At 47.6% G+C, this 14,796-nt stretch overlaps 1 protein-coding gene across 6 annotated transcripts in view; it reads right to left on the reverse strand.

Moving 5' to 3' along the window:
• The window catches only part of LOC139380301 (plakophilin-4-like), a 116,183-nt gene that overhangs the window by 46,546 nt on the left and 54,841 nt on the right, over positions 1-14,796 (reverse strand). For 4 of the 6 annotated variants that reach the window (XM_071122888.1, XM_071122891.1, XM_071122890.1 and 1 more), the window contains 5 exons: positions 13,443-13,477; positions 10,363-10,488; positions 9,743-9,945; positions 8,750-9,299; positions 5,620-5,646 (listed from right to left, as the gene is read on the reverse strand). In XM_071122888.1, the coding sequence (XP_070978989.1) occupies positions 5,620-5,646; positions 8,750-9,299; positions 9,743-9,945; positions 10,363-10,488; positions 13,443-13,477 (941 nt within the window). The remainder of the gene's footprint in view (positions 1-5,619; positions 5,647-8,749; positions 9,300-9,742; positions 9,946-10,362; positions 10,489-13,442; positions 13,478-14,796) is intronic. The other 2 variants (XM_071122889.1, XM_071122893.1) reach the window with 1 other exon arrangement.

The raw sequence follows: 14,796 nt of genomic DNA on the forward strand, positions 1-14,796 counted from the left end.
TAGCAACTTAGCTGGGAAAATGTACTCTTAGCCATACTTCTCATAGCACCTATCTGGCCTAGGAGGGGAAAAAGAGTGAAATAGAACCCAAAGCCTCAATCACTAGTTGAAACCGCCCAGCATAATTTTTCAGTATGAGAGGCCACAAATGGGAAGAGTACCAAATGGCACCCTATTTCCTATGTAGTGCACTACTTTTGACCAGGAGCCACTACCAAAAGTAGTGTACTACAAAGGGATTAGTGTTCCATTTAGAATGCCGCCCCGTGCCTTGACAGGATAGAAGTTGCCTTCCCCATTCTCAGGCTTTGTAGTGAGAGAGAAGATATATAGGCTAGTAGAACAAGGCTGAGCCATAAAAATGTCAGGATGTGGTCAAGCGTGTTTCTGCAAATGGAGAGGGGGGTTCTCTTCCCCATAAACTCATCTACCAGGGGGAAACCCCACTGAGGTCAGTCAAATTACAAATTCACACCAGATTAATTACTATGACGATAGTATTTGGGGGAGTCGCAACGCAGCATGGCTGACTAGCTGACTGACACGAGGGCCGGTCGGTCCAAATGTGGAACAATATCAACGTCCCAAATGGCACCCTATTCTCTGCTTTTGACTGGAAATCAATAAAAGTAGTGGACTATACAGGGAATAGGGTACCATTTGGGACGCATCCCAAGCCTACAGCAATTATGAAGCATATGCTGCTCTGCATCCACACATATAAATCCGAAGCTCCAGGGCCATGATGCTAACGCCACGATACTCTCTGATCCCCTCAGCTTCAGGCTAATGGATCCCAACACACATGGCTCATGTGGATGTGCGTGTGCCGTAACCTCGCACCAAGGGGTCTTAACTCCCCTCAACTCGACTCCCCCAGCCCCAGTGCGAGAGAGACCGCAGTGGCCGACTCACTGAACAGTCACTGCCCACGTCCCTCGCTTCAATAGAGCGGGCACCGGTCCAACACTGCCCGGTGAGCTGAGGCTCCAAAGCTGCTCAACACTGACGCTGTCATGCGTTAACGAAATGAATTAGGGATTCTTATCGGAGTTCAAGACAGCGAAAAGGAATAAATAAATAGGAAATATATACGTCTTTCTCCAGGAGAGTTGAAGCCCAGTGAGGCAGCTAGATATATACTCAGTAGCAGCACACTGTTCTCCTCCGCCTCAGAAACAGGACCAAATAAACATGACCTCTGGAGCATCCGCAGTGTGCCTTCAGCTGTGGAGAGAGAGAGACCTGGGGGGGGTATTGCAACAGCGAGACCCCTGATAACCTCCAGCTTCGCACACTAACTAATGAACAGCTAAACGACAAGCCAGTGGAGACTAAACCCTATTCAAAAAGTTTACTGGGCGACACGGAAAGCATAGCTAATGCCATCCTCTAAAACGGTAAGAGGTAGTGACATCTATTGCATTGCTTCAGAGAGGACGGGAAGGGAAAGGACTCAGGCTACACAACTCCACAAACTTTCTCAAAATTCCCAGGTTTTCCCTCCTGGTTCCGGGAAACTTCTAACTGGGAAATTTGTGAAAACCTGTGAATTTGGGTGAAATTACAGGACATTTCCAGCCCAAGGTGGGACTTGTCATTGGCGAGGTTAATGCGTGCTGATGTGGCGACACGCCCAGCAGTGGCTCAGTCAGTCAATCTGTAGCGCTTCAGACAAAGGTGTTCTTTCCGTCTGGAAGTAAATCGCTTCAGCTTCTCTTGTTTAAATGTTGCCGACGAGAGAGGTGGAATATCAATGAGCCGGTGTAGGACACCACATCACAGCCTGCCACAGCCCAATAATCAGCTAAACCCATCAACCATAAGGAAGGCTTTCAGTAGAACTGTAGCTGGAGAGGAGAGAGGGAGGAGAGGAAGAAGTCTCCCAGAGACAAGAGCATCCATGCATATCCATCCCGCTCTGCTCTGCAGGCTCTCCCTCTCCCTCCCTTCATCTCTCTCTCTCTCTCTCTCTTTCTCACTCTCTTAACAGCACCATTATAAACCTTAGCACGCTAATCCCTGTGCCTTTATTCTGCTTCCCTGGTGAAATGTAGCATTCAGGTTCGGAAGCAGCTTCAAATTGTCTCTGAAAATAATATATGACTGTCTGTGATGAACATTCATGGCGTGTTATACTTGTTTAATGCTGCCTTAAACTCCTCCTGTGACCCTAACAGATTGCACTTGGCAGAGGCCAGACGTACTGTAGGGAGGTGGTGGTTTGGCACACCGACTCTGCAGAAACAAACATTTAAATGGATGCAGCTGACTTACATTCCTGTTCCAAAATAATTCTCAAAACCTTTTCCCAACAAGGGAGTAAGAAAAGCAAAAAACATGAAAACAATCTGTTCCGCTCCCAAGAAGAAGATTACACAAGTATGAAAAGCTGGAAGCTTTAACTCTACACCAGTGTGTCTGTAAACCAAAGTGTTTACGTTAGGCGTGGGCTGAGCACCCCACCTGCATAGAGGCTGTTGATCGCCATTTCCCTTTGCTCTCCTCCAGTGCTCTGAAATGGACATCGGGCATAATGGCCAAGAGACGATTTGTCTTCATCTTCCAATTTTCATCAGGAGAGAGGAGAAATTACTTCCTGCCAACGCTGCAACAGGTGGGGGAAGAGGAGGGGAGACCAGGGAGGGGGCGGATCGTGGTCTGGCTCTGGCCAGAGACAGAGAGGGAGAGAGGGCTGCAGCCTGCAGACTTCAGGCCGGACTCAGGTTTCAACTGACCGGTGGCATTTGTCAACTGAATGCAAATGAGCGAGGGCGTGTGAACATCCACATACCTTTCACTGCTACTGCAGACATAATCCACAGGTCACACAGGCAGTTCTGGCCCAGATGACCATAGGAGAGCAACTGTGCCATGCACATATTTAATTTTGGATTAGAGATGCTTAATGTGAGCCTGGAAGGAGAGTTTACAGTCTTACCAGACACCTAGGTATTTGTAGTTGTCCACATAAGTCAGAACTGTCCAGAGTAGGGCAGGTGCGGGCAGCAATCGGTTGAAGAGCATGCATTTAGTTTTACATGCATTGTATGGCATGTATGGAGGTTTGTTAACACAGTGTCCAGAGAAGGGTCAGATGTATACAGAATGGAGTCGTTTGCGTAGAGGTGGATCAGAGAGTCACCAGCAGCAAGAGCGACATCATTGATATATACAGAGAAAAGTCTGGCACGAGAATTGAACCCTGTGGCACCCCCATAGAGATTTCCAGAGGTCTGGACAACAGGCCCTCCGATTTTACACACTGAACTCTATCAGAGAAGTAGATGGTGAACCAGGAGAGGCAGTCATTTGAGAAACCAAGGCTATTGAGTCTGCCGATAAGAATGCGGTGATTGACATAGTCGAAAGCCTTGGCCAGGTCGATGAAGACGGATGCACAGTACTGTCTTTTATCAATGGTGGTTATGATATCGTTTAGGACCTTGAGCGTGGCTGAGGTGCACCCATGACCAGCTCGGAAACCAGATTTTATAGTGGAGAAGGTACGGTGGGATTCGAAGTGGTTGGTGATCTGTTTGTTAACTTGGATTTCAAAGATTTTAGAAAGGCAAGGCAGGATGGATATAGGTTTATAACAGTTTGGGTCTAGAATGTCTCCCCCTTTGAAGAGGGGGATGACCGCGGCAGCTTTCCAATCTTTGGGGATCTCAGACGATAAGAAAGAGAGGTTGAACAAGCTAGTAATAAGGTTTTTAACAATTTTGGCGGATAATTTTCAATAGAGAGAGTCCAGATTGTCTAGCCCACCTGATTTGTAGTGATCCAGATTTTGCAGCTCTTTCAGAACATCAGCTGTCTGGATTTGGGTGAAGGTGAAGCGGTGGGGGCTTGGGCCAGTTTCTGCGGGGGGTGCAGAGCTGATGGCCGGGGTAAGGGTAGCAAGGTGGAAAGCATGGCCAGCCGTAGAAAAATGCTTATTGAAATTTTTCGATAATCGGATATCAGTGATGACAGAATTTCCTAGCCTCACTGCAGTGTGCACCTGGGAGGAGGTGCTCTTATTCTCCATGGACTTTATACAGTGTCCCAAAACTTTTTGGAAATAGTGCTACAGGATGCAAATTTCTGTTTGAACAAGCTAGCCTTAGCTTTCCTAACTGACTGTGTATATTGGTTCCTGACTTCCATGAAAAGTTGCATATCGCTGGGGCTATTCGATGCTAATGCAGTACACCACAGGATGTTTTTGTACTGGTCAAGGGCAGTCAAGTCTGGGGTGAACCAAGGGCTATATCTGTTCCTAGTTCTACATTTTTTGAAAGGGGCATGCTTATTTAAGATGGTGAGGAAAGCACTTTTAAAGAGCAACCAGGCATCCTCTACTGATGGGATGAGGTCAATATCCTTCCAGGATACCCGGGCCAGGTCGATTATAAAGGCGTGCTTGCTGAAGTGTTTTAGGGAGCGTTTGACAGTGATGAGGGGTGGCCGTTTGACCGCGGACCCATTACGGATGCAGGCAATGAGGCAGTGATCGCTGAGATCCTGGTGGAAGACAGCAGAGGTGTATTTAGAGGGAAAGTTGGTCAGAATGATATCTATGAGGGTGCTCATGATTACAGATTTAGGGTTGAACCTGGTAGGTTCCTTGATAATTTGTGTGAGATTGAGGGCATCTAGTTTAGATTGTAGGACGGCCAGGGTGTTAAGCATATCCCAGTTTAGGTCACCTAACAGTACGAACTCTGAAGATAGATGGGGGGCAATCCATTCACATATGGTGTCCAGGGCACAGCGGGGGTGTGGGGGGGGGTCTATAACAAGCGGCAATGGTGAGACACTTATTTCTGGAAAGGTGGATTTTTAAAAGCAGAAGCTATTGGGCTTGACTGGCCAAAGAGACCAATCTGTTTGCAGACTTTGCACCTTGGAGAAAGAGGTTTAAAAAGCCATTTGTGTCTGGGAGAGAGAGATCATCAGTCACCGTATGTGGATTATGGCCATCAGCACGAGAGTGAGTGAGTGAGTGAGAGAGAGAGAGAGAGAGAGAGAGAGAGAGAGAGAGAGAGAGAGAGAGAGAGAGAGAGAGAGAGAGAGAGAGAGAGAGAGAGAGACACACACTGGGCAATACAGTGATATAATGGCCTCGTGGAGATTATTATTCTTGGGCCTTGATTTACAAAAGTTCAAGAAAGTAATGGGAAAGTAATAGGAAAGTAATGGGAAAGAAATGGGAAAGTAATAGGAAAGTAATGGGAAAGTAATGGGAAAGTAATGGGAAAGTAATGGGGAAAGCACAGACTTACTTGGTCCGGGAAAAGATAACTCTACATTTGAAGGCATTTCTCCACTGCCCTATGTGAATGGGGGTTTTAATGCTTGTAAAAGGAAATAGGTTGAAAATGACGATCATGCTACAAACAGACGGGTGACACGCGTCGTCCCCACAGAAAAAAAACATACATGCCATGCTCAGACACTAATCTAGGGAGAAGTTGCCCCTAGACGCTGATCTTGGGTCTGTTGAGTCATTTTCCCCACTAATGGGTATGGTCATGACAGGAAGCTGGTTCCTAGATCTGTACCGAGGAGAAACTTCACCCCGGACCCAAGCACATTATGAGGGGAGGGCAACATGATGAAGTTAGAATTCACCTTGAAGGTCATCATCGACCAGGAGGTCTGTCGATATCCAATGGCGGCAGGAAAAGTTGGTAAAAAAAAAAAAAACACACACATTGCAACCTTTTCATGATAAAAACATGGAGAAATATTGCTGCTATCTGGGACTAAAGGCTATGCATTGCCAGGGACCTCACGAGATGTATTGCGATTCTCACAATTCTATATGTTTTGCAGTTGGATGCTGTGATTTTATTTGCGAGGGACAAGAGGGACGAGAGCAGGAGATGAACAAGCTATAGGATGAAAAATACCAGAGCATTGGCACAGGTACGAAAAAAACAATCACGTTTATACTCGGAGTATAAATGTCCAAATATATACTGTATATCGTCCAAAATATATATATTTTTTAAATCGGGATATGTAACTGTTTAGATTTTCTTTTCACTAGTGGGACAGTTGAAATAAGACAAAGTAACACAAAGTCATATGAATATTAGTTTAAAAGACGGGCACCATAGACCGTATGTAAATGACGGCAGGCGCTCAGTAAAACGAGATAGGCCTTGTACCAGAAATTGGCTGCATGCATTCTATATTCATCTGCAAAGCCGTCCATTATGAAAACAGGAATCATTTGTAACCCCCTCTTTTATAATCCCTGTGCCATTTTCATAATCTACCTACATGCTTATCTCCAGTAGATACCTAAAGCAGCAAAACGAGGAGTACTCGGGCTAAAAGGAAGAGGACAAACGAAGAGGACAAACTCTTACTGTAGTGATAAACGGCCCACAATAGCAGATAATCCGGTTCCACTCTCTTCCAACAGCCCAGAGAACGAATGCATGCTTGGTTTCTAGCTTTGAGTGGAACACTCTAATCCAGGGGTGTCCAACCCTGTTTCTGGGGCGCTGTCCTCCTGTAGGTTTTCGCTCCAACCCAGTTGTAACTAACCTGGTTCAGTTCATGTGCTAGATTAGGGTTGAAGTAAAAATGTACAGAATGGTAGTTTTCTAGACACAGGCTTGGAGAACCCTGCATTAAACAACTATGTTTCATACAAGAATGCCTCAAAATATCATAAATGATTCTGGAGTGGAAAACATCCTTAATGGCACCCTATTCCCTACATAGTGCAGTACTTTCAATCAGGGCCCATAGGGCTCTGGTCAGAAGTTATGGACTATGTAGGGAATAGGGTGCCATTTGGGCCGTATACCACCTCTTATTACACTTTCTGAAGTTGCTGAGCCTGGTTTCCCATACTGCTTTGTACCAGGAAGAGAATCCCCTAGTGTGAGAAAATTATAGAACATAATTTCATTTAAACTGTTTTGCACCACAGGGATCTTTTCTTCCAAAGAGGAACAAAAACTCGAAAGAAAATGTCTGATAACATGCACTACACAACCCTCGCGTCTCCAACTCATTTCTGATGCAGTGGAAGAAGTAAAGCCTCGGCAGCAACAGAGGACAATCATTCTAGAATTCTTCTAGCATTCTTTCTACAGACTCCCTGTCAAGCAGCTAGTATTTACGGGGGTTTGAAATGTCAAGTCACACTCCTATGGCTGACAACCGCAAAGAGAAATTACGACAGATCTATCAATCAACACACAACATATGAATTACTTAGTGGAGCTGTCAACCAGAACACACTGATTCATCTCAGGGGGAGGGCAGGCAGGCAGGCATGCTGGCACCCTTCTTCATTTTAAATGAACCTGACAGGAGAAACCAAATCTAACTTGACTTGAACGCACGTATCTTATTTATGCAATTGGGATCAAATCGGATAACGTACACAAAACAACAAAGCCGAAACAGCAGCTTTGTCTTTGGTATGTCAAGACGTTATTCCTAGAAACGCCAGTCTATGTTCTAGTACCTCTAGCTCTAGGAGTTTTTCCGCAATGGATGGAAGACTATTTGCATTCCTTCTAGTGCAATGGCAGTATATCTAACTGTGCGAGTGGATGGGATCGTGCCAAACCCTCTGGCGTTCCCCTTCAAACAGTGGCCTGTGGTTTATGACGCGAGTCTACATGAGAGAGAAAGGGGCCTTGGCCCATGCCACAGACTGACATGGCCCGCGTCCCGAATGGTACCTTATCCCCCTATATAGTGCGCCACTTTGGACCAGAGGTTGACCAGGGTCCATAGTGATCTGGTCAAAAGTAGTGCACTATGTAAGGAATAGGGTGCTATTTGGGACGGAGACAATGGCTCTCTGGGCTGTGTGCAGTGTCTCACTGTGTGTTGCTGCATGCCAATGGACAAGCATTGACATACGTACGTATCGTCAGAACAGCCTCAATTCGCCGGGGCACGGACTCTGCGAGGTGTCAAAAGCGTGTTGACTCCAATGGTTCCCACAGTTGTGACAAGTTGGCTGGATGTCCTTTGGGTGGTGGACCATTCTTGACACCATTGGAGGCTGCTGAGGGGAGGACGGCTCATAATAATGGCTGGAACGGAGCGAATGGAAGGGCATCATGGAAACCATGTGTTTGATGTTGTTGATACCATTCCACCCATTCTGCTCCAGCCATTACCACGAGAGCCGTCCTCCCCAATGAAGGTGCCACCAACCTCCTGTGCTTGATACACACGAAAAGCTGTTGAGTGTGAAAAACCCAGCAGCGTTGCAGATCTTGACACAAACCGGTGTGCCTGGCACCTGCTACCATACCCCGTTCAAAGGCACTTAAATATTTTGTCTGGCCCATTCACACTCAGAATGGCACACATACACAATCCATTTCTCAATTGTCTCAAGGTGTAAAAATGATTCTTTAACCTGTCTCCTCCCCTTCATCTACACTGATTGAAGTGGATTTAACAAGTGACATCACTAAGGGATCTTAGCTTTCCCCTGGATTCACCTGGTCAGTCTATGTCATGGAAAGAGCAGGTGTTCCTAATGTTTTGTTCACTCAGTGCATATAGTGCACTACTTTTGACCAGAGCCATGTTTCAAAAGTAGAGGACTATAGAGGCAATAGGGTACAATTTGGAACACATCCATTATCTCCTGCTCTGTAGAGGCATGCATGTATTATCTGTAGGGAGAGTAGACACTTCGAGAGAGTGAGCACACCCAATCTATACGGCCTTCTGGGTATTTGTGTACAAAGGGGAAGGCATAAGAACGGACCTGTGAGGTTGTCAGGCCGTGGGATCATCCTCTCGTAGACGTCATAGCTCTGGGCTCCGTAGGGGTCTGCGTCGTGGTGGATCAACGAGCGAGGCAAGGTGGAGCCATAGTGCTGGGGCTGGGCCGTCATGTTGGAGCGCACCGGAGACGCCGACGACCCCACCGGCTGCTGGGTGAGGGGGCCATCCACCATCGTTAAGGGAGACCCCATGCGCCCCGATGCCGACCCCAGGTAGGGCGAGGTGGCGCGGCTGGCGCTGCCCGAGCGGGAGTTGGCGCTGCCCATGCGGCGCAGGGCTGCAGGGGAGCTCTTCTGGGCGTTGAAAGGGGAGCCGGCGCGCTGCGCCGAGGGCAGGGTGGTGGAGAAGATACTGGACAGGGGCTTGGGCTCCGTCATGATGGGAGAACCGTAGTTGCTACCCATGGTGGCCCTCAGGGAGCCGCGAGAGGGGGACACACTGCTGCCGTAGGCCGGGGACTGGGTCCTGGAGGGCACCGAGCTCACCCTCCTCATGGCTCGACCCGGCACTGCGGCGGTTAACAACGGAGCCTGCCAGGACGGACAAGGAGAAACTACTGAGGAACCCCCACACGTTTTAACACCACATTTAATAGAGCCCTAACATCTATTTACGGTGATCTCCATTAGACATTCAACAAATATCTATGTCTATATATACATCTATATCTATGTCTTTTGGGAGTATTCTAGGTTCTATTCATCTCTCTTTTCTCTAACTTCCCCCTCATCTCCCTGTGACTTGTGTGTAGCCGGCAGTAGCATCTGTGTGCTCAACACCAGTCAGTGTCTGAGTCACGGCCATAGAGAGGTACTAGAGAGCTCATCTCCTATCTTGGCCATTTCCGCTTCTGTGATAGCATGCGGCCCTCTATCCAACTCTATGGCTGAGACTGCCACAGACTGTGTGCCCTCTAAACAACTCCATTGTCGTGGCTGCCGCAGACGGTGTGCCCTCTGCTCCGTGTCCGTACCTGGACCTGAGCTTGGCCCTCAGCCCTGGCAGTCCTCAGGAGGGTGGAGGTGCCGCCTGTGCCTGGGTACGAGTGCTGCATTCTCAGCTCGGCCTTGGCCAGATTATTCTGGTTCTGGCTGCTGTAGTAGCTGCTGGCATCCTGGTAGCCACTGTCTGAGTACGAGTTCATCTGGGTGGAGCTGCGGGAGTTCCCTGTAGACCCTGAGAGAGAGAAGGAGAGAGGAAAGGAGGGCGAGAGGGACAGAAGGAGAGAGAGAAACATAGTGAGGGAGGGGAGAGAGGGAGATTGGAGAGAGACAGTGAGTGTCCTCAAAGCACTACATGACCTTTAGCTAGTCCACACAGTGCTAATGACCTCACACAGTGGCTGTTTTCACCTGCCTACCCTTCCACACTGTAGCATCCACTGACTCATTCAAACTATAGAGAGAGGGAAGGAGGGAGACAGAACGAGAGAGAGAAAAAGAGAGAGGAAAAGAAAAATGAGAGGAGGGGAAAGGAAAAAGTGCAAGAAAAAGAGAGAGAGAGAGAGAGAGAGAGAGAGAGAGAGAGAGAGAGAGAGCAGCACCACAGTGGAACCCGAGGCTGCATTAGTAATTAGCTACATTAGACTCTCACTTTCATGGAGCGAGTTCTGCTCTGGGGAGTAGAGGACCACCTGCTCCTGCTCTGTTCTGAGGCGGTAGGTGGGCGACTGAGAGCTGTCCGTCACCCGAGACTTGGACTCCCCCGAGGTCGAGGCATCTGGGAAAGGGAGAACGAAGTCAGTGCTGCCTGTGTGGTCCAGCAGGCAGAGCATGGCAACGTAAGAATTGTGGCTTCAATTCCCGCTGGGGGCCACCCATAGGTATATGTACCAAAAGGAAAATGTAGTGTACACACTATGTTAAGTCACTTTGGATATTTTTTTAAGTCTGCTAAATGGAATATATATAGCGGTATACATATGAAGGAGCAGAAGGCAGTCCAATTGCAAGAGAGGGTAAATAGAAGTTAAAAGATTTCACTTCAGGGCAATAACATCAATTCCACCACATTCCTTTCACACTCGTGTAAAATCCAGAATTGTTCCTATTTGTTATCATACTAAGACATTTGTTGTGCTCCTATTTTGCGGTGCCAGGACACTGATGAAAATCCTCCCTCGAAAACGGTTTCCAAACTATAAAGTTTCCCCGGTGTCCGTCCCAAATGGCACCCTATTCCCTATGCAGAGTGCACTACTTTTCACCAGGGCCCCCATAGGGAGATATAGGGAATGGGGTGCGATTTGGTACACACACCATGAGAACAGCCAGTGAGGCGACGAGGAGGAAGAATTACACCAGTAATCTCATAGGCTGCTGCCCAATGTTGCTCCGCAATCAACATCGAGTTAAGCGCGACAGGTGTGAATGAGCTCCGCTCCAACAGCTGGGACATTGGGACGCACGCATTGGCATTGATCTGGAGGGAGGGGCCTTGTTGGCTGGCATTACATGTATGGATGAGGAGGGAGGCTGGATTTCACAGAGAACGAGACCTCTGTTGTGGCTGCTTCCACAGACCTGTTAACACCGACGCCTCGCTGGTTTGACGGCCTGACGGCTCGTGCTCCCACTTGTGTCTCAGCCACCCGTTTCTTTGCCAGGGGTCCACCGTCTCTGCTCGACGCCGCCTCTAGGGGTACGGATTGGCTGCAACTACGGTACCTCAGTAAATTCTGCTGCTGCAATTATTATGGCGGATGTGAAATGACCGCTATTTCACTGTGCGCTGCGAGGCGGACACTTACATTTTTCAAAAGGCCACGCTCGCCGCGTGACTGAATTCCATGGCGGAAAACGTCATAAAAGAGGAGGATAAAAAGGAAATGGCTAAAAGCAGAATTTACAGAACAACAACGGGAAATGATCTGATAGGGGTGTCGCTTCTGCCCATAACAGCAGCTGTATACCCCACAAAAACAGCCCAGCGGGCAAGGTTATTCCCACGTTTGGTTCAACGTGGGTTAAAACGCCGTGGAAACAGCGTTGATTCAACCGGTCTGTGTCCTGTGCGGTGCTTCACACCCCCCCCTTCCTGCTCCACACACCATATTAGGAGGAACCTTTCAGACAGTGAACCTGTCTGACGTTTTATTTGTCATTTCTGCCCTCAGGGCATCTTTACTGAACCTGTTTGAGAAATGAGACTGTACGCAATGAAAGAGTGTTACATCCCTCCGACCCCTCCCCCTGAATTATGGGATTAAAGTGTGCATCCGTCACAAAGGGCTCAAGGATAAAAGTAGTACAGTATATTAGGGAAGTAGGGTGACATTCGGGACACAACCCAGTGCTCGAGGTGAACGAAAGCCTATCTCCACAGTAACACTTCCTACTTTAATTGACAGCCTGGCGACTGGCGAATGGGGCGTGAGCCCGGGAGGGTAATAAGCAGCCCAGCCAGACATAGTCATTATCCTCTACAGCAGCACACTGCAGCTCATTCCACTGCAATCACACTCTCTCACCCATAACACTTTGCGTCTGCGCCCCAAACGCCACCAAATTCCCTATATAGTGCACCACTTTTGACCCGGGCCCAGAGAGCCCCCGTAGGGCTCTAGCCAAAAGCGGCGCACTATATTGGGAGTAGGGCGCCATTTGGGGCGCACGCCTCCAACTTAACATAATGCAGGGTGGAGGAGTTCCAATCTAAGGAAGACAAAATAATACCCTGCTTATTAACTCACACCATTACGGCTAGACAGTTGATTAAAACGCTGAGCAAACAACAGTCCTCTCTCCTCATCCACACAGCCTGTCGCTCACTTAATATCAATAAACGTCAGCTATCATTTCTGCTTCACATTTGGATTAGAAAAACACATTACCGTTGGCTAACGACGATTTATCAACTACAATAAGGAAATCAATACTCATCCAAATAGCATGCGCCCCCAAATGGCGCCCCTTTCCCTACACAGGGCACTACTTTTGACCAGAACCGTATGCATTCTATTCTAGAGAATAGGGTGCCATTTGAAACACATGTGCTTGTTGTTATTGTATCCCTCTGCTAGTAATTATTTTCAGCAACAAACCGACTGGAGCGAGTGAAAAATTCAAAACCATACCGGGACAAGCTATATTAACATTCCCAGTGCATATGTACAATCGTAACCCCATAGGGTCCCTCTGACAAGATACGCAATAAAAGATGAATGACGACCGCGCTGATTCACTTAGTTCCATTATACAGCTAATAAGCCATGAAACACACGAGTAAAATGCACTTCATCAATTCCAGCAGCAGCGGCAAAGTGTCTGGGGATCCGTTAAGTATGTGACAATAAAAACATCTATTTCTTTTTTTGGGGGGGACATCGCAGGGGAGTTGGAGAGGAGGGAAAGGGGGAAGGTATTCAGGTTTGAGAGGGTGGGATTAACGCAAGATAAGTATCGAATTTGAAATGTGCCAGAGGAGACTGTTATCAGTTCAGTCAGCAGCCGTACGACATACATTATCTATGGCATGGTATAATGGTATGCTTTTCAGTGTTTAAAAATAATACGCGTGTCTACATATGGTGATTGGTGACATGGGATGCATCCCAAACGGCACCTGATTCACAAGTGCACTACTTTTGGTGGAAAGTAGAGCACTATAAAGGGAATAGGGCGCCATTTGGAACAGTGGCACGGTGTAGGTAAGGAAAGAGGAGCAGTCCTTACCTGCAGATCTCCAGGGGAGAGACTTCTCAGACGAGCTGAAAGACAAAAACAGAGAGAAGGAGGAGTTAGATAGGATTGACGCCGTTCTGGTTCCGGATCTGGTCGGCGGTCCGCCAGTTGAGTATGTAGGGCCTATAGATAAATGTGTGTCTCAAATGGCACCCTATTCCCTATAGGGTCCATAGGACTCTGGTCAAAAGTAGTGCACTATGTAAGATGATAGGGTGCCATTTGGGACCTGCCCACACATTCACTATAAAGATGAAATGGAATGGCCCCTCTTAAGTGCAGACGCAATAATGGACCATGGAAAGAAACAGAGAATTGTTATGGCAGTGCAGAATATGCCTCCATACACATAAGAAGTGTACAACCAAAAAATGGAAATGAAATTCAAAATGGTTGTTTCTCTGATTCAGAGGGTTAGGTTAAATGCGGAAGACACATTTCAGTTGAACGCATTCAGTTGTACAACTGAAATAGAAACCACATTAGGCAGAACAGTTAGGGGGACAGACAGAAACACTGCTCGCTACATATCAGTAGTGGAATTGCAATTTACAGTAAGAGATGAACATGTTCCATGGCGCAAGGACTTCTCATTTACAGTAGAATAAATATGTTGATATTGCTAGGCATCCCTCTTTCCTCTCTAGCCTCTCTAGTTGTGAAGGTGATCTTTCTTGCCACGACAGACAGAGTACGAGTAGGATCATCCTTTTCGCTGAGGTTCCCTGAGGTTTGCGGCGGTTATTTTTCATCCTCGTCGGTGCTTGAGAAACACACTTTGCGAATAAACGGAAAAGGTCAGGTTTGGCTATTCATCCTGGCTGAGGCTCTGAGGCTGTAGGGCAGCGCTGGTACAGTAAATAGAAAACATATTGATCTCGCGGCAAAAACGGCAATGCGCCGCCGAGGATAAAACACACAGACGGAAGGAAGCAGGCAAGCATGACCCGTGTACACACACATACCTGGACGCACAGGCATGGACGGACACACATACATATGGATACAGATACACAGACACGCGCTCACACGTACACACACATCTGACCGCTCTGATTTACTGCATGTTGAGCATACACATATTTCTCAGCGATAGAGCTGCAGTTGTCTCCCAGGAATAATGAGGTATAAAAGCTTGGCGGCCGGAGAGAAGGTCCATTTTAAAAACACATCATGGCCCTCAGACAAACACAGAGGCTTGAGTCTCAAATGGTACCCTATTCCCTGTGTAGTGCACTACTTCTGACCAGAGCCTGCTGGGAAAGCAGAGCCAAATGGATCTATAGGCGGGGAGTGTGATGGATGGCGTGGTCATTCGTGCCTGTTCCTGGATCAGTGGAAAGGT

The sequence above is a fragment of the Oncorhynchus clarkii genome, chromosome 22 (genome assembly GCF_045791955.1).
Source record: "Oncorhynchus clarkii lewisi isolate Uvic-CL-2024 chromosome 22, UVic_Ocla_1.0, whole genome shotgun sequence".
Taxonomy (NCBI): Eukaryota; Metazoa; Chordata; class Actinopteri; order Salmoniformes; family Salmonidae; genus Oncorhynchus; species Oncorhynchus clarkii.